This window comes from Halichoeres trimaculatus, unplaced genomic scaffold (genome assembly GCF_033239565.1).
Source record: "Halichoeres trimaculatus isolate MK-OKI-2021-1 unplaced genomic scaffold, fHalTri1.1 fHalTri1_scaffold_15, whole genome shotgun sequence".
Lineage (NCBI taxonomy): Eukaryota > Metazoa > Chordata > Actinopteri > Labriformes > Labridae > Halichoeres > Halichoeres trimaculatus.
The window spans coordinates 33,457,319-33,477,287 of record NW_027437193.1 but is presented as its reverse complement, the minus strand read 5'-3'; the positions used below and the strand labels follow the sequence as shown (position 1 = coordinate 33,477,287).

Below are 19,969 nucleotides of genomic sequence, written 5' to 3'. Positions count from 1 at the left end.
AAAAAATGTGTGGAAAGAAAATGTGCATACTGTGTTGAAGTAAATCAGATTGTTGCTGTTCATACCTATAAGCCTGGTCTCAATAGAAGTGTTTAAGGTTAGATGGACATATTTAAATATTTGGACTATGCTGTGGTAACATGTCCCACATTGTTCAACACACAAACACACTGCTTGTCTCACATGTAGCTTGTAAGCACCTGGTCACCCTCAATACAATAGATGTGAGACAATGTTCAGACAGTGTGACCGAAAATTGCCCATTGGTGAGCGTGCGTGTGTGTGTGTGTGTGTGAAAGGCAGGCTGTCTCTTTGACAACCCTGTGACTGACCTCAGACCAGTCAGGGTGTACACCGCTTCACCCAGAGGTAGCTGGGCTCCAACCACCAGCAACCCTGAACATGGTGGTGGTAGAAGATAAATGAACGAATAAATGAATGAATAAATGAATGACTAAATGAATGAATACATGAAGCATTGTTTAAATTCAGCTGGGAGGCTATCCTTGACCGGAAATGTAACATCATATAGACTTTAATTACGTCCGTCTGTCGCTCAACACGCCGACTTTTATTTTGAAGAGCCGCGCCGGAAGCGGGCTGTGGGTTGATGATTGACAACTGATGGTGTGGACTGACTCTTCACAGAGCAGAAGAAGCAGCGGGGCAGTCTTCATCAGTCAGCGAGCGGAGGTCTGCTGCTGCCGGAGCCCGCCTCTCTCCTCCTCCGTTCCGGCTCAGCTCTCTGATGGTCCCGCCGCGCACGCACCCCCCCGCACCAACTCTCTGGACCTCACAGCTCCCCCCCGGCGGTGCTCCAGCCCTCCGTGCCTAAATGACGGGTGGTCGGTTCGATTTTGACGATGGGGGGACGTACTGCGGGGGCTGGGAGGACGGGAAAGCCCACGGACACGGCGTGTGCACCGGACCCAAGGGCCAGGGAGAGTACTCCGGGTCCTGGTCCAATGGCTTCGAGGTGGTGGGGGTCTACACCTGGCCCAGCGGGAACGTGTTCCAGGGATACTGGGCTCAGGGGAAGAGGCACGGACTCGGCGTGGAGACTAAGGGAAGGTGGATTTACCGGGGGGAGTGGACCCACGGGTTCAAGGGCCGCTATGGAGTCCGGCACAGTCTGAACACCCCGGCCAGGTACGAGGGCACCTGGAGCAACGGTCTGCAGGACGGATACGGCGTGGAGACGTACGGGGATGGAGGTGAGGGGGCGGGGCGTGATGATGTCAGGGAGGTGGTACATTTTCTATTTTTAAACTGTTTTATTTTTCCCCACTACCCTGTTTCCACACACACACACACACACACACACACACACACACACACACACACACACACACACACACACACACACACAGCTCATGATAATAATAACAGTCATGGACTGGATGTCAGTGGTGTGTGTGTGTGTGTGTGCGTGAGAGTGTGTGAGTGTGAGAGTGTGTGAGTGTAAGGGTGGCCTGGTTCACCTTGCTGCCTCCTGAAGCCAGGCTGACAGGCTGACAGGTGTTCTCCTGGAACCATCTGTTCCTTGAGGTAACTGCGGATTAACTGAGCGCTGACATGAACCCAGGCTGATTCCAGATCCCAGAGTCCAAGCCCAGAGCCAGAGCCTGATTCCTTAGCCCTGAGCCTGCCTGTGTGTGATTTATGACACAGGGCTCTGCCTCGGTGACTGCTCAGTGTTTACGAGCTGTTTCTCAGACCTGTAGTTATTTACATGTTGTTTAATGAAGCTAACAGGTGCTAAGTGGCTAACTCTGGTGCAGCTTGAAAGGGCAAACAGCAGGGAGAGTCGGGGGCTGTGATTGGCTGAAGGCAGGGGGGCTGTGATGTCATGAATCTGACATAAAACAGAGGCTGAAGAATTAAAGTGAGTGCATGAGTATAAAAGAAGGGAGCGCACAAAGATTATGAAATAAAAGGGGGATTATGAAATGAGAGAGACATTATGAAATCATAGTTATATAAGGAAATATGAAAGAGACATTATTTAACCAAAGTGACACACTGAAGAGAAATTGGCATGAAACTGGATGTGAAATCATAAAAGCTGGGTGCTCTGAATGAAAAATGAGCTCCTGAGCTGCAAGTGGCAGAAAAAAAGGACTTTATTTGAGAGACGTCACATTATGAAACCAGAGCTCAAATCCAAGGAAACCATTAAGTCGGAGCCAACAAGGAGCTCCCAGTTTGATCCAGGCGCAGTGAGGGAGATCAGCTCATTATATAAGTGATGTTAGAATAAGAAGAACATGCTGGAAAGAAACAGGAGATACTCATGATGAAGCTGAAGCAGTGGAGATGGTAGAGACTGAGGTCTGCCATCAGTAAATCCAGTCTGTCCTACTTCAGTCTGTGCTGCCGCTCTGCCACAGCACACCTCTTGACGTAGAGCGTGACATGAGCTAGACTGCAGGGCTCCACACGAACTTTCCCACTGGGTGTCGGGTGTTGGTATCAGTACTAAACAGTACCAATCAACAATACTTATGTGTGTGTATGTGCTGATAAATACTATTTTTTTTAATAATGAAATCTTGGAGTTTTTTAATTTAGCATTCATTTCTCAATATATAAACCTGCAATGCTGTGTTCATGTCCAGCATGGAAAATCATCTACTCTTCCTCTCCCTCACAGTCACAAAGACACATTTAGGTACTTAAACATGGTACCATTTGATTTTATGTTAATTGATTCTCTTTACCATAGACAGTATTTGGTCGGTACCTATAAAAGTGCTGACTTCGGTCCCTACAAGCCAGACACACTCCGTCAGGAATATGCATCAAAACAACAGGTGATATAGCACATTACCCACAGTACACTGCTCCACATGAAACAGTTGGACTGTTAGACACCACAGTTCTTACGTGGCATATTAGCTCAACAAGCTAGCTGTAGTGTACTCTTTAAAGTTTAACGACTGAAACACAGATATAAATGATATAAAAATATATGTCCTGGGAATTCATGAGGTATCCATCTACAGTTCAGTAAACAGGATTAGCCCCAACTGTAACAACAACATGGGGAACACAGTAATGCATTTTAAATGTATTTAAACTTAATATTCTGAAAAGGATTTTTGCAAAGTACCTATTTTCCATGTGTTCCTCCAGACTAGAGTCTGCTGTGTTTACTCCAACTTCAGGAACTGGTTCAAAGTGATACTCCGGGATGGAACAAGTTGGGTCCTATCACAAGGTTTAGGGCAGAAATTACCCCTACAGCAGTGTTTTTGTGCAGCAGAAGCCCAGAGCGCTCGCACCAAACACCCCCTCCCTGCTCCACTGCAGGTTTCCTCTGCACTCAGACGGGGCCATATTTTACTTGAACAAAAACACAACACATTAAAGCGTACCTCCTCTGCACTCTGCGGGTCGGCGAAAGGGGTGAGGAGCCAGCGCCTTAGGGGGTAGCCACTATCACCTGAAGAATAAAAAGTATAAAAAGGGTAATGAAACATCAGGCTTTAATAGTCAGAATTTCTGCAGTGGTGTTTGCTCTTACCGAGGAGCCAGCTATCACCTGCAGCACCTGCCTGCAGTCTGTTCCCTACACTGCTGTGTGTCAGAATGAATGAGTCCTGTGTTGACCCAGGCCACCGTGCCACTAAATTTGTAAAAACCATATTTGAGGAGCAAATTATTTGTACATTGATTGTATGCAAATTTTTTTGGTTTACATAGATGAATTCATTTTCACTCGGTGCCCTTATTGCAACGTGAGTGCAGTCAATTAACCCGATTACATTTGGAAAACCAGACATTGCTGCAAATTGCTGTTTGATGTTGGCCTGTTCACCCACAGTGTAAGGAAACCGGATGAATTGACTGGTCATGTTTATAATGCCATCCAAAATGGTTTGAATTATGTTGCTGAGGGAAGGCTGTGATATCCCAGACCTATAAGGACAAGTTAACTGAATTGTATCATATAGATCAAAATGGGCTTTAGAAAGAACATGAAAAATTATTTATTTTAATAATATCAAACACATTCCTGTCGGCTAGTTCCCACTGAAAGGAGCCGGTTGCCAGAAACCCCAGAGTGGTCAGCAGCTGTAAAGGCACCGGGATGGCGGATATCTGGCGGGTGGATCTTTCTAACATTGGGCCCAGTTCAGCACATAGATCCAAGAGCACTGCTCGAGGGAATCTAAATTGGCTTTTTAGCCAGTCATCATCATGGGCCAGGAAATCTTTGTGGTCCCTAAAGACTCTCTCCACCCTGATCCTACCACTTGCGTGATCTACCAGCAGTGCCAGTGCATCCATTGTGGCGCCTTACGCACGAGTGTCACGGCACTATTTATATGCTTATTCAGTATTTACACCAAATGCTAAACACCTTGTTCCAATACTAATTAATCAGCGCTTTCCATCACTCAATATCATTTGAATATGAAAGTATGACACATGCACATTGTGCATACAGTATGGCTCGCTTAAGGAACATACTTAAAGACTGCAGACTTGGTGTTTGTGATTACCCAGGTCTATAAGTCTGATATATGATGACAGTGAATATATGAGATGAATCGGGCTCCAATTCACCACCTCAACATGTGCCCCGCCACTTACCCAGTCTCCAAAATCTTTGTACGCAAGGGTCAAAATTAACGTACTGGTGCGCACATTTTCTCGCCAAGTATTTTTTCATAAATCACAAACTGCGTGAAAAGTGGCTTATGCCACTTTTCACGTGTGTAAGCAAGTTTTATAAATGAGGCCCCAGATCTTTAGCTTCAAAAAAGAAAAACCTGTCAGTTTGATTCCTAAATAAGAAAACACCTCTGTTTTCTTTTTTTAGATATAACATTTTCAGTCTTTTTTTTTGTCTTTAATACCAGAGACATAAATTATCTGCATGCTAGCTAGCCAGTCTGGGACTGTGGGTGAGCGCTAATTTATTGGGGGTTGGCCATTTGGATTGTAACACAGCTGGATCCCTCTGGCCATGGCCTATACTTACAGCATCATTTTCAGCCTTATATTTTATTCAAAGTGGCATTAAAAAGTCGTTGGAATTCTTGAATTCACTTGCTGAAACCTGCAGATACCATGGGTTTCACTGGTACCAACTTCCTCAGTCGGTCACAACAGCTCAGGATTTGGTTGCACCCTTTTTGGGAGCTCCAGCACGAGCATGTATGCTGATGGTTAGTTGTCGCGTTAGCATACCATAGTTTACGTTTCTTGAGTGATGAGGACTGACAGTAAGTCAGGTTAAGGTTACTTGCAGAATATTCAACTGAATGTGAAGTTTGTCTGCGACAAGCAGCGGCTGACAGAACAGTTCACTTCTTTTATATTATAAAACGAAGACAAAAAAATGTTTTGAACAAGAGCAAAGCAAACGACAGACATGCATGTGCTCACGTCTTTTTGTTATAAGTGTTGTGCTTACAGGAGCTTAACAGCAGCATCTCTGTGGAGAGATCACTCTCAGCCAATGGCTGAAGAGTTGTTGGCAGGGGCTCAGTGTTTCAGGTGATGATGGCTTTCTTGTTTCTTACTGCCTCTGTGCAACTTCAAAGTTTCAGGTTCAAACTGTTCTGACCCGGTAAGAAGTTTAGAGTTGGCTGAAACAGAGGGACCACACTGTCAACAACAAACGCACAGCATGGCCTCCCTCTCCACCCACAGGCCCTTTTCTTCTTCCCCTGCTGCTCGGCTGCTGTCTCCCTCCTTTTCATCATCAGGACTGTCTGATGTGGCACCTTTTGCTGGCTCTCCCTCACCACCAGCCTCCTCCTCTCTATTCTCATTTTCATTTTAGAAAAGCAACGATAAACCGCTTCATTTGCAACTGTGAAATGCTGTTTGTCATGAAGCTCTGTCTTTAGTTTGTGATGCTCATATTCACTGCTCGTTAAACGATGGTACTCTCTCTTCAGTGGAAAAGAGGGCGACTTTAAATCACAATGGCTATGTTTACAACAGTGTTTCCCCTACCTTCAAATGGGGGGTGGCCCTAGTCCCCCCTGGAAGTCGAGTTAATGTTATTTTCCATACAGCCCCACAGCAGAAGTGATTTAGAGTTACCTCTGTCATAAATCAGGTCTATACCTTGTTTGGGAATAAATAGCCTTGTGTTATTTATGTAATTGACATGACGGGATGTCGTTTGTACATCGTCGGGTTCACATTTCTCCTTGCGCTGTTTCACACACCGTGAACTTCCGCTCCTATGTGTTCACAGACACAAACACGTGCGCATGTTTACACAAAGAGACAAGCTCATTTCGTTTAGCAGACAGAGAGCTGGGAAAACCACCAAAAGAACCACTGCCCCCCCAAGGCTGTAAACCTAGGGAAAACACTGAACATGCAGTCAGTATTGGGGTAAAGGTCATTAATCTGGTCTCTGAAACATTTGGAATAACCTGTTTACATGCATGAGCAAATAGGGTTATTCCTGTTTACATGGCATCCTGATCCAAACAGTGACTGCTGATGGTGGTGGTTGTGTTGATGACAGCTGTGACTGGTGACTTCATGGTCTACAGTTCATACCTCCACACGTACTATAAACACCAAAGACTAAAAAAGAGGTGGGCGTCCTCTTGCTCAGCTTGAAGCGAGGTCTCCACTAAAACTGCTCCCCCTGGTGGTTGACTGCAGTGTAGGTCAAAAATCTGTCTCCCCAGACATTCCAAATGGACTGTGGTCAAACTTTAAAAAATAAAACACCTGTTAGAATTGTTTCTCCCATTCGTGTGCTATGGGGATATGAAGATGCTATTGGGCTGGATTGTCTTCCAGTCCTCTTTTTTTTTAGAAAAAATATTTTTTTTTATTAGCTTTGAGAAGTTAAATATGGGGTTTTACATCATGTTTAAAGATGGCTGGAAACTGATGTTATTGTGCAGTTTTTTTCTGGAATAGTAAAACACGTAAGAAAGAAGAGACAATAAGAGAGTAGACTCTCCTAAGGAAAAAAAAAAAAAAAACTTTTATTTTTCACACGGCTCCACTCAGATTCTTTACTGCATAGACTCTGGCAGAACAGTGGCGATGCCTGTGATGAGGAAATTATAACGGGTGCCGCCATGTTGTCCACTCTGCATACAGTCCATGGTAAACACCTTTTGGTAGCATCTTTAAAACTTTGTGAGGGCTGTCTGTTTGGCGTTGGTTGCAGTGACACCTGTGGTCAGATTCTCACTGTACTGTTTTTCCTGAATGAGGACTCCGTTTCCCATGAGCACCATCACCCACTATGATGAATACATAAACTATTCCAAGGCGTGCATTTGTTTGTTGTCTTCTTTTTACTGCTATAGTGCTCCATAAATAAAAACAAGGATTTAAAGATAAAACCTGGGTTTAATGAGAGAAAAAGGGCCTCCGTCGGGACGCTGAACAAAGACCAAAGACTGGTGTTTTCAAGAATATCAAATCATAGAGAGGCTTTATGAGAATGTGAGGTGGAACACAGATTGTTTGGAGAACAGAGATTAAGAAAGAGGAAGAGGAGCATGTCTCCATCTCTGCACAGCAACTGACATGCACGTCCTTTAAGGTTCTTCATGAAAAAACATACTATTAACATTAAGCTGTGTGGAAGCTCCTCCTCTCTGACCAAGCCAGATCAACAACAGACTATAGACCCATTACAGACTGACCACAGACGGACCTCAGACTGACTTCAGATCAACTACAGACCGACTACAGATCCACTACAGACCGACTTCAGAACAACAGAGTGACTATAGACCGTCCTAAAACAACAGACTGACTACAGACCCACTGCAGACTGACTATAGACCAGCTTCAGACCCACTACAGACCGTCCTCAGACAACAGACCCACTGCAGACTGACTATAGACCAGCTTCAGACCCACTACAGACCGTCCTCAGACAACAGACTCACTGCAGACTGACTATAGACCAGCTTCAGACCCACTACAGACTGTCCTCAGACAACAGACTCACTGCAGACTGACTATAGACCAGCTTCAGACCCACTACAGACCGTCCTCAGACAACAGACCCACTTCAGACCCATTACAGACTGACTATGGACTGACTTCGGACTGACCTCAGACCCTCCACAGACCGAGCGCAGACTTTGGTGTTTGACAGCAGAGTAAGGCACAGCTCACATTTCATCTGCTCTGAGGAACAGCTCGTTTTATGTATGAATGGATGAAAAAGTGTAAAGTATGAACACATATGAAGATGTGAATACCTCTGAACACATTTGTTTATGTGAATGTATGACAGTAAGACAGTGTGCTGTGGATCCACTCTGGCTCTGCTGGTCACATGAAACCAGACCTCCTCCAGTCTCAGGCCTCTCTCTATATTTAGCCTTGCTCTGCACCTTACTGAGACTGGATTAATCCACCACCACCTCACCCCTTCACCCCCTCACCACCTCAGCCTTAACCAGTGAGACACAAGCACTCTTTTAGACTGGACTACAGCTGTTCCCAGGTGATCCTGGGGTCCTGCTCTGTATTAGGGCTGCAACAATTAGTCGACATAATCGACAGGGGTGACTGTAAAAATTCATCGACATGAATTTTAACAGTCGGTGCGTCATATTATTGTTTTTATTATTGTCGTACGGTGAAATCAAATACCAGGCAGTAAATGCTTATCTGTGACTTCAGGTCACTGCATGAGGCGCCACGTTAACAGATACTTTATGGAAAAAGATCACTAAGTTCATACACAAGGAATATAGATGAGGAAAAATCTCTGCGCCCCGGCGGCACCGTGCGCTGACGGAGGCTCTGCACCTCCGGCTTGGACAGCATGACAGCCCCCGATGTGTACTGCCTGACAGTGTGATTTAGAGAGTCTCCTTTGCTGTCCATTAGAGACAGTTTTTTTTTTCTTAGTCACAAACTAGTGTCTAAACTTCCCTAACTTTTTAAAAGTGAGGATATTATTCAGATTGAGCTTACGGCACCGGTAACATTAAGCGGGGAGGAGGAGGAGGAGGAGCGGAGTGCGCATGATCAAAGTGGAAGTGGTGCATGTAGAGAAACCAAGCGGCAACCTCCGGTCTGGGAATATGAGACAATGCGGAAGTGCTAAAATCTGCTGTTTCTGGAGTGTTCGCTTGAGGCTTGCTCTGGAAGTAGCGGAAGTCACAAACACACCAAGCCAAAAAAAGCCATTTTCAAAGCAGAACTTAACCTATTTACAGCCTGGTTCAAAAAACGTCTCCTGTCTGAGTCGCTAATTTTACTACTGGCATTCACTGTACGAGGGGTGAATTTTTTTCTCACTCGGCCATTCAGAGGGTATTAAGATCCTGAGCTCCCCCAATAAGAGGCACAGCTGAGGGTCACGTGACTGACAGGCACCCTATGGCTGTAGGCAAAGCCCTTGCCACTACCAATATGGCTGCTTTAGCCGATGTGCTTCATTTTCCGTTTCAGAAACAGACGGGTGACGTCAGCGAGACTACGTCCATGTTTTATACAGTCTATGGTGGAAACAAACCAAACAAATGTGTTGTCATGGAGAGCTGGGAGAGAGTCAGGCAGGATCGTACAGAGCAAAGCAAGCCCCAACAAGCAACCAAACATCAGAAAAACAAGCCCAAAGTCACTGATAAGTGGTCTCTCCAGCCAACACTGGGAACAACAACTTCATCTCCCTGTTACCTGATTCATTTATTTTGAGGTTTTATTTTATTTTTTTGTATTTTACTTAAATTTTTATGTCATCATGGATGAAATAAAGACAAACAAACAATCATGACACAGGGCTGACCAATCAGAGGTGAGAACCTAACTCTGGTTAAATGCAGTGTAAATGCAACACATAGGTTGAATTTTAAAGGTCTGCACATTTTAACACAAAATAATTGTGATTAATTGACTTATTGAAAAAAAATCGATAGATGAGTCGACATTGAAAATAATGGTTAGTGGCAGCTCTCGTCCTGTGCACCCCTTTCTAAAGACCTAAGGGGAAGTCTCTCTATTTCTCTTTGTCTCTTAAACGCCCAGGTTTAAAACCATCACATACTGCTGCGGTTGGACGTTTGATAACCTCCCACACACACTGAGGGGGGATTTCTGAGCCATTTCTCTGTCTCTGTCTCTCGGTCCCTCCGTCAGTCCACAGGCCCTATGTTGTTCCTCCTTTTAAGTAGGGCTGGGCGATATATCAATGTTTTAATTATATTGATATGTTTCTTCTACGCAAATAAAAATAGCTCTATCATTTGTATCGATAAAGTTGATTTTGCGTGCCATTTAGCAGTTCATTTCTTCATGTGGTCCGCAAGTTCACTCCTATTTCTCCTCTCCCTTTCTCTGTGTCCGTGTTTCTCACATATAACGTCTCTGCTCCCCCTCCCCAGCACTGTGACGTGACAAACACCCCTCCTCCTCCCCCTCCCACCACTCACCGACAACAGAGACGGAATCAGTAGCTGAAGAAAAGTTAGTCAAAGATAAATGATAGCTCAATAATTTGGAGATGGTTTGGATTCAGTGTTTTAGACTACTAGCATCGAAAGTTTTCTGTTAAAGACTGTCAAAAACCTGTTTCCTGAGTGCTGTCAGGCGTTTGGTGCAGGATGAAACTGTAATGATGCGGCTACACCAAACGCAAACTCGCGAATTTATTCGTGCGAATCGCCTGTAATGCGCTGCGTGAACGCCTGAATCTTGCCACTGGACTATTTTAAAAATGCTGAGGGGCGAACAGGTGTTAGCGCGACAGTGCGTATGCGGAGTAGAGAGCCCGTTCATTTAAAGACAGAAAGCCCAAAAGAGCATCTGAAAAACAATGAGCTGTGGTTTCAAAAGCATGACAGGAGAGTGTGTGAAAGCTTTGGAGATCACAATCAAGGGCTGCTGCCTCTCCCTGGTAATCCACAGGCCCTGCCTGGCTGTTCCCTGTGATCTCATCTGGCCGTACCATAATAGCAGTTGCTTTTGAGCAGAGTGCCAACAAGATTAAAATAACAACAGAGAAACACTCCAATATTCTGCCAATAGGAATATTGGCGGAAAGTGTGCCACCTCAGCCAATCAGAAAAATCATACAGTTGCTAGGAGAGAGGGGAAGTTGTGGGAGTTACAACATGCAGGTCATCCATTTGTAACTTTTCACGTGTTTGGATTATATTGTTGGTGTGTTGTAGTGTGTATAGTACATAGTGTACTTTATGTGTCAGAGCGATCAGGAGATACAAGGCAGTTTTTCTGTCAAATCTTTTGACACCTGATAGTTTTGTAAATAGTTGTACAAAAACACCTGGCAATTTCCTGTTTAATGCAAATAAGTAAGGGTATTGTTTGCTGAATTTGTACATTAGCATTTTAAAATTACTATTTATATTTGCATTCTAAGTTATAAAAATGAATCACTGCACATGTTTCTGGTTTCCACATTTAAAAAATAAAACTTTTTCCTATTCTGATTTTTTTTTCTAATGGATACAAAATTAATATGAATAATAATAATAAATATCAATACACATATGAAGTGTTGCCATTCTGCATCGATTGTGCCCATCAGAGCAACATCCCAAGGCCAAGTCAAAATATTGAGATATATATCGTATATCGTGACGAGGCCTAAAAATATCAAGATATGGATAGAATGCCATATCCCCCAGCCCTACTTTCAAGTGTGTTGCAGTGTTTATTTTGAAGCTGAAACCTGATTGGCTGAGGCCTGCTGGTGTGTTTTATCTGTTCTTTGCCCTGATTTTGGTTTAGGATCACTTCTGTCAATTGGTGTGTTTTGTTAGGTGATGTTTTTCTGTGCTCCCTGTTCACGACCTGCTCCACAGGAGAACCTGCTAACTGCACACTAAAGGGGCCAGGACAGTCCGCTAGGGGCCAGGACAGTCTGCTAGGAGCCAGAAGCTTGCAGTTTGTGTCTTAACTGAGGCCCAAAAGTCCATGAAGATTCTCTGACTCAGAACTGATGCTGTTGAAGGAGACGATTGTCAGGCCTGAGCGTGTTAGCCTGTTAGCCTGTTAGCACGGAGGGTGTTCAGCCTTGGCTGATTTGGATCGGCTTTTCATGCAGATGGATTTGTTGATACTTGAAAGGAGACCAGCTCTAGAGACCAAGCTGTTTGTAAAGGCTTGATACGGGCTGGTGAAAACATGGATTATTGATTAATCAGGATTATGTTATGGACGAGTGTTGATGGACCATTAAAAATCCAAAAATCGATAACTTCTTGAAACAACACACACTGTAGTTCCCCCACAGAGGAAAGGCTGCTCAGCTGTTTCTGGGCTTTGTAAGGCCAGAAAAATATCTACGGAGAGAAAGAGAGTCCAAAAAGCTGTGGGAAGAAGGGGGAAGACAGGTTTATCTCTGTTATCTATAGCGCCATTTTTATTGTTATTATTTTTATAGAGGTGACAGCTCTTCTGCAGCTGTGCGCGTGGCTCTCATGTTTGCTCTTGAATTTTGACAGCGTTATGACACCATAGTTATCCACAGTACATACTGCCATTCAAACACTTCCCATCATGCCTCACTTGAGCTGTTCAGCACAGGCCCTGGTAACCTGTGAGGTGATTTAATCATACAGACGTTTGTCCCGGGGTTCTGCTCAGCCTGGCAGCCCACTGGATCGTCCCCCACTTTCCAGTTTGGATGGTTCAGGTCTGGCTGAGTTGTGATCCAGTTTGAGTCTGAGTAAACATTTCAGCGACAGGGAAAAACATGACACAGCCGTGTTCGTGTGATATTTAAATCCATAGTCTCACACTGTCTCACCAATGTTGCATTCAGGAACAGCCTGGGATTTTAGCATGTTGTCATGCACAAATGTTCAGGTGGCCTTGTGCAGAAGAGCATTTAAACAGATCAGATGACTTCATCATCAAAACTAGCTGAGATAAATGAAGTTAAAAAGCTAGAGACATGTTATAGCCATAATTTTTTCATATTTCTTTTTGTTAAAACACGAAATTAAAAAGTGTGCAGCTTCACTTTCTTCCCTTACTTATTCCTTTGTTCCACAGTAAGCTAGTAAAGCTATGATACGTTTTCCATTCAGGTTCATTGTGAAGGTGTAAAGCATTACATGGCTGTGAACACACAGCAGGGGTCTTATAGGGGTGGAAGCGTGTTTGACAAAAATCTGAACCCTTGGGTTTTCCTGACAGTGTGTGGTGTGTAAAAAAGACAGAGTTAGAGGGTGTGACTGTGGCGTTGTGTTGTTCTGCTGCCATGATGCACTTTGGATTCAGTGTGAGCTCAGATGACGGCAAGACGAACGTGGTGGATAAAACCACGGCTGAGAGCTGACAACTTAAAGACTTTGTCACTCTGATGACTTTTCAGATTCCTCTGGTGACCTTTTTTTTAAAGCCACAAGTTCTCTGGAGTTTAAAGCATGTTTTGATCTTCCTTTCCCCAATGAGCAGCAGGTGCTGTTGTGAGCCCCCCCCCCCCTTTCCAAAACACAGACTGACAAACAAGTCCTCCTCACCGGCAGCAGTATCCTCCTGCCGGAGCAGACAACTGCATGTAACGGTATGTTTATCTGGGTCACTTCAGCCTGTCCCAGGCCCAAATGAAGGAGGAGGGCTGATATTTGGACATTAAAACAAGAATGGATCAAAGACAGTTCATTTGTTGCTCTGAACTTATTTACTGTATTTTTACCTGCTCTCTGCATCTCTTCTGTTATTTCTCTCTCCTACAGCATCCGGGACAGTAACATGCTAACAGCTTATTATGCAAATTACAAGATTGTAGTACAGTACAGACTTTCCTTTTTAAGGAGTTGGCACCAGCTTTAGCTATGTTTCAAATGTCAAACTGCTTCATTCTCCAGGTTTACATGAGGTTACATGATTAAAACTGATCAAAACAAAACAAACAAAAACTGTTAATGTGTTAAGACTGCTATAAGTTTCCTTTGTTCAAGTCAACTTTTTACTGGATACAACACGCCGAGGTATTTCTCAGAACACTTACATAGGGATAGGGTTTGAAACATGACATCAAGCTAATGTTATAGCATTAGCATTATATATATATATATATATATATATATATATATACACACACATATATATATATATATATATATATATATATATATATATATATATATATATATATATATATATATATATATATATATATATATATATATAGTAAGAATCATCATATAGAACTGCCTTAATCCTTGGTGGCATAGATTCAACAAGGTACTGAAAACATTCCTGTCTGCTGGAAGTAGCCATCAGAAGATGGGTACACTGTGCTCATAAAGGGATGGACATGGTCAGCAACAATACTTAGGTAGGCTGTGGACTTTAAACCATGCTCAGTTGGTACTAAGGGGCCCAAAGTGAGCCAAGAAAATATCCCCCACACCATTACACCAGCAGCAGCCTGAACCGTTGATACAAGGCAGGATGGGTCCATGCTTTCATGTTGTTGAGGCCAAATTCTGACCCTACCATCTGAATGTGGAGCAGAAATCCAGACTCATCAGACCAGGCACGTTTTTCCAATCTTCTATTGTCCAGTTTTGGTGTTGCTGTGTGAATTGTCGCCTCAGTTTCCTGTTCTTAGCTGACAGGAGGGTCACCTGGTGTGGTCTTCTGCTGCTGTAGCCCATCTGCCTCAAGGTTGGACGTGTTGTGTGTTCAGAGATGCTCTTCTGCAGACCTCGGTTGTAACCAGTGGTTATTTGAGTTACTGTTGCCTTTCTATCAGCTCCAACTAGTCTGGCTATACTCCTCTGACCTCTGGCATCAACAAGGCATTTTGGCCCACAGAACTGCCGCTCACTGGATATTTTCTCTTTTTGGGACCATTCTCTGTAAACCCTAGAGATGGTTGCTGGTTAAAATCCCAGTAGATCAGCAGTTTCTGAAATACTCAGACCAGTCCGTCTGGCACCAACAACCATACCACATTCAAAGTCCCTTAAATCACCTTTCTTCCTCATTCTGATGCTTGCTTTGACCTGCAGCAGATTGTCTTGACCATGTCTACATGCCTAAATGCATTGAGTTGCTGCCATGTGATTGGCTGATTAGAAATCTGCGTTAACAAGCAGTTGGACAGGTGTATCCAATAAAGTGGCCGGTGTGTGTGTGTGTGTGTGTGTGTGTGTGTGTGTGTGTGTGTGTGTGTGTGTGTGTGTGTGTGTGTGTGTGTGTGTGTGTGTGTGTGTGTGTGTGTGTTTGTATTTTCCTGTCTTTAGCTTTCAGTCTTTTCAGACTGATTATTTCTGTTGGTGAACAGAGAGTCTGTGTGTTCAGGACCATTGGGCAGTCAAATGTTAGTCTTCTTTTCTGAGGACTGATAGATGTAAAGTAACAGTAAAACAAATATGATTGTTAGATCATATGGTGATATGGTGCAGAGAGTGTTGGGTGCAGCCCTGTGCTCCTGGTTGCTGGTGGATTTGCACTCTGCAGGCAGTGTGTTTCCCGAAAGGGGACGGTTCACTGCACATAGCAAGATCTCTGCTGGAGTTAAGTTTGGACGTCCTGCAGACTTCCCAGTATCTCAAGTTACTTCCATCTTTTAAAATAGCACATTCTCACATTCTCCTGCTGATGGCATCAGGGCTCCTAACCAGGCCACAAAGCTAACTGTTTTATCACCACTGCTGCTCTCACATTCACTAATGTGTCCAAATATGTCCGAGCTGTCAGATCACCTGCAGACTGCAGCTCACAGGTGTCACGCTGAGGTTGGGTACACCTCTGCTGGCTGCTGAGCTGCTGAGCTTCATAACATGATGTGTTGTTTCAATGAGGTTACAAAAAGAGGGAAAAGGTTTCTCCTTTGATTCCAGGAGAAGTTAAAGATACGCAACATGTCACACGAACAGCAGCTTTTCAGTCTGCGGTCTGCTGATGTCACGCTTCAGGACAGGCTGATTTCACACAGAAGGGCGCTGTGGGGAGGGGAAAACAAGGCAGGAGGAAACTGTGAGAACTCAAGTTACTCTCTGAGACGAGGAATGTGTCACCACCACATGGAAGTGTTAAAATAGCTCAAACTGGCTCAAGCCCAAATTAAGAGCCTCTGTACACAGAACCAATTCCCCCATCCCATGGAAATTTCTCATATCACACACTCAGACTGTGACAACAGAACATTTACAGCTGACAACATTCTCTAAGTTTCTGGAGGGGAAAGAAACCTCTTAATACCAGCAACCTCTGTAGGTCAGACTGCATGAATGAACCGAGGAAGAAGAGAGATCTGTGTTTTTCTCTGCTGAAAACGATTTCTGTGATTAATTTTGTAGTGATGGTGGACACTGGAGCCTAGGAAAGAGATAGAGCACAAGCGGAAGGCTAAAACACAAACTAAAGGCTAAAACACAATATTAGGGCAAAAACACCAGCTAAAGGCTAATACAAAGGCTACAGGCAAAAACACAGGCTTAAGGAAAAGTATGGGCTAAATCCAGAACATAGGCCAAAAGCTTAAACACAAGTTTAGGGCTAAAACACATAGTAAGGACTATAACATGGGCTTCAATCTAAATCACAGGCCAGAGGCTTAAATATAGATTTAAGGCTAAAACACAGGTTAAAAGCTAACACCTTGGCTTAAAACACAGGTTAAAGGGTTAAATCTAACTAATGGCTAAAACACGGGATCAAGGCTAATGCTGCGTTCCATATGTACTCAGAATTGGGAAGTCAGGAGTGGGAATGACGTCATCACCAATTTAAGCATTCCACTTGCCAAGTTGGAAAAACTTGCCTTAACAGCAGTGTTTCTGTATATAAACATTGAATAATACTATAGACACGTTTGATTTATTGTGACAAACACTATACAGAAATGATAAAATAAACAGAATAAAACAGGAGCTTAATTACTTTTTACCCCTGATCTCAGACTTTCCTGCTGGGAACTTGGGAGTGTTGTGGATACTCCAACTTACAAGTTCGAAAATCTGACCTCTGGGGGCGTTCCAGTTGGGCTTTCCCACTTGGAACTCAGACATTACAACTTCCGAGTCCAAATGGAACGCACTATAAAACATGAGCTGAAATCCAAAACACAGGCTGAAGGCTTAAACACAAACTTATGGCTAAAACACAGGCTAAAGGCTAAAACACAGACTACATGCTCAAACATTTGCTAGAATCCAGAACATAGTCTAAAGGCTTTAACACAAACTAATGGCTAAGACACAGGCTAAAGGCTAAAACACAGTTTAAAAGCTGAAACAGTGCTAAAGGCTTAAACATGGGGGTAAAGGCTTAAACATGGGTTGAAGGTTTAACACAGGGTTGAGGCCTTAAAACAGTTAAAAGGCTAAAACACAGGCTAAGGGCCCAAAAATGAATTTAAGGCTCAAACATTGGCCTTGGCTCAGTGCCAGCAGCAGCACACACCCACTGCCTCCAACCGTGATTACATGAACACACCCTCTAGCCCATCAACCACCTGTAGCATCACATTTCTACGTGGGAGAGACTTGACAGCCATGCACCTGACTTGGCATGTTAGCCCAGGCCAGTCACAGGTATTTGACAAATACCTCTTAGCAGAAAGCTAACTCATGTTGCTCTTTGTCCTGTGCTGCTCTCAAATTCCTAAAAATGAGTGAAAGTCAAGCCAAGCCTCACCGTTCTTTGGGGAAAAGCTTTCTCTTTTCTGTGTTTTCTTTCTCTTTGGTTGTGTTTTTCTTTCTCCGTGCTACATCCACTATCATACCCACTTGAGGTAGCTTCTTCCACTCAGTATCATCTACACACATAGGGTGCGTCTCAATGCGTTAACTTCGTGCTTCCTCCGTCCTATCTCCTCCATGACACCGGAAGTACTTTCCCAGTCGCCATTTTGAAGATTGTCCCAAAGCGATAATTGCGCTCAGAGGAGAGAGGAGAGAGGAGAGAGGATGGAGGAGACTGATCGGAGGAGCTATGATCGAGGAGACACGAGAGCTGGCTTTGAGGAAGTCTTTTCACTGACCGACACGCCCCCATATAGAATATCACTCTCTGATTGGACGCTGCAGCAGCTCAGACTTCACATGAAACTTCACAAACACAACGGAGTTTAATGAGAGAAAAGACGAGCTGAGGACAGGCACGGAGGATCGTTCAGAAACTGATCATAAATCTGGTATCAAAGGGTTCGCTGTGAGTTTAGAGCACAAAACACTGAACACAACCATCATCAAATCAATATAACAGAGGATTAATACAGAAAACTGACTGATCAATAATATCTTCCTGAGACACAATAAGGTGGGTCGTATTGATAGTAATATAACCCACTTTATCTGATCGTGAACTCTGAAGCTTCAGAGTTCACCATCAGATGGGCTCTAGATAAAGGCTAAATAATTCATAAATAATCTCACAATTACGCATTTTACTGGTAAAGTGATCCGTGAGCTTCTAAACAGCACACAGAATAAACAGAGAGCAGGTTTTCTTTATGGTTACGTGTGTGTTTAACTGGTTAAAGGAGCAGACAAAGCTCTGTTACTGTTTCTGTTTGATCAGAGTTATTACAGCGCATATCCCCAGACGCACAAACAGCTGTTAGAGCTGACTGACAGATGATCCAGAGGTGATCAGCTGATGCCGTCATCACTGAAACTCGTCGCTTCATGTGACGCTCCGAAGGAGAGGATGTCCCATTGCTCTAAAAACGAATCTCCTCCGTTCCTCTCTCCTCTCTTTATTTCCTCGCGTCTCTCCCCTGCATCTCTGGTGGGAGGGACTAAGACGCAAGAGAACGACGCAAGTGGAGGAAGGAAGGATGGAACTTTGGAGCTTTGAGACGCACCCAAAGTCACTTGCACACTGGGCGCGCTGCAATTAGCTAAGGTAGCCACGTCTACTCCCCGCCCAGAAATGTCCTGAAACAACCAAAACACCAACGTCCAGGCAGAGGAAGGGGTTGAGGCAGACACAGACACTGACACACATGTATAGAGGTCCAGAGGAGATGATAGAGCAGGATTATTCTTTTAAAAGATAACGTTCTGTTTTTTTAAGGAAAATTCTGCAGACTCTACCTTTAATGCTCATGCAGATTTTTTTAAGTTCTGGTGTTTTATGGACAGGTCTATAGAGTCAGAACAAGCGTTTGAATTAGTGATGTTCAATACCACTGATTTCCTTTCCGATCTTATGTGAAATTCAGGCTAGTATCGGCGATACCGACACTTAGTGTGAATACATGAAATGTGTGGTAAATCTTGTGAGAAAATGAGCGCATTTCAAATCATACCACTAAATTAAAATTACCAGTACATTATTTAAACAAATATATAAATGCCACAATAATTTCACAAGTTTGTCAATATTTACATTTTGAATTATTTTTCAACAGTTAAAGCAAATTAGACAGGTTGCAAATTATAATGGATCTATTTTATATATTTAATGTTATTTTTATTCATGTTTTCTAGAAGATATTTTTCTTAACTTACCATGACTGTTTTATTGGAATTGTTCTGTGTTATTTAATGATACCTGTTGTTTGCGATCCGCTTTAAATGAACAGTTATTTAGGGAACCTTACCTGAGTTAATCTAGGCTTTTTGCTTATGTGAGATTATCTCCTTGACACTCAAATTATTACTCAAAAAAAAAAAAACTCATGCAGTTATTTATTGAAGCATGTATTGATTTTGTTAGTTATTTCAGAACCATGTCTATTAATTCGACAATAGAAACAGTGCTTAGCAACTCTTAAAGCTCCACATTTTCTCCTTCTGTACCTGGATGGTGTCTGCCTGCAGCACTGAAAGACTCAGCCAGAGATGTGTGTCTTGCCCTGGCAGCACCGCCCTGACGCTGAGCTCTCCTCCTTCTCTGTCCCCCTCATCATAAATGCCTCGTCTTCTTGGTTGTGATACAACCTGAGGTTTTAAGCAAGGACTGCTGGTTGCCACAAGTCCTGCACACAGACAGCTGGTATTGGACGTATCGATCTTTCAGTATCATCCCGCACATCACTAGTTTGAATTGACTCAAAAAGTTTGTTTAC

The 19,969-nt window shown here is 43.5% G+C and overlaps 1 protein-coding gene across 1 annotated transcript in view; it reads left to right on the top strand.

Annotated features, from left to right (window-relative positions):
- The first annotated feature begins 616 nt into the window (after nt 1–616).
- Nucleotides 617–19,969, top strand: part of LOC141804107 (junctophilin-1-like) — a 42,844-nt gene continuing 23,491 nt past the window's right edge. Inside the window, exon 1 of the mRNA XM_074688379.1 lies at nt 617–1,214. Coding sequence (XP_074544480.1) covers nt 836–1,214 — 379 coding nt within the window. The 5' untranslated portion in view covers nt 617–835. The remainder of the gene's footprint in view (nt 1,215–19,969) is intronic.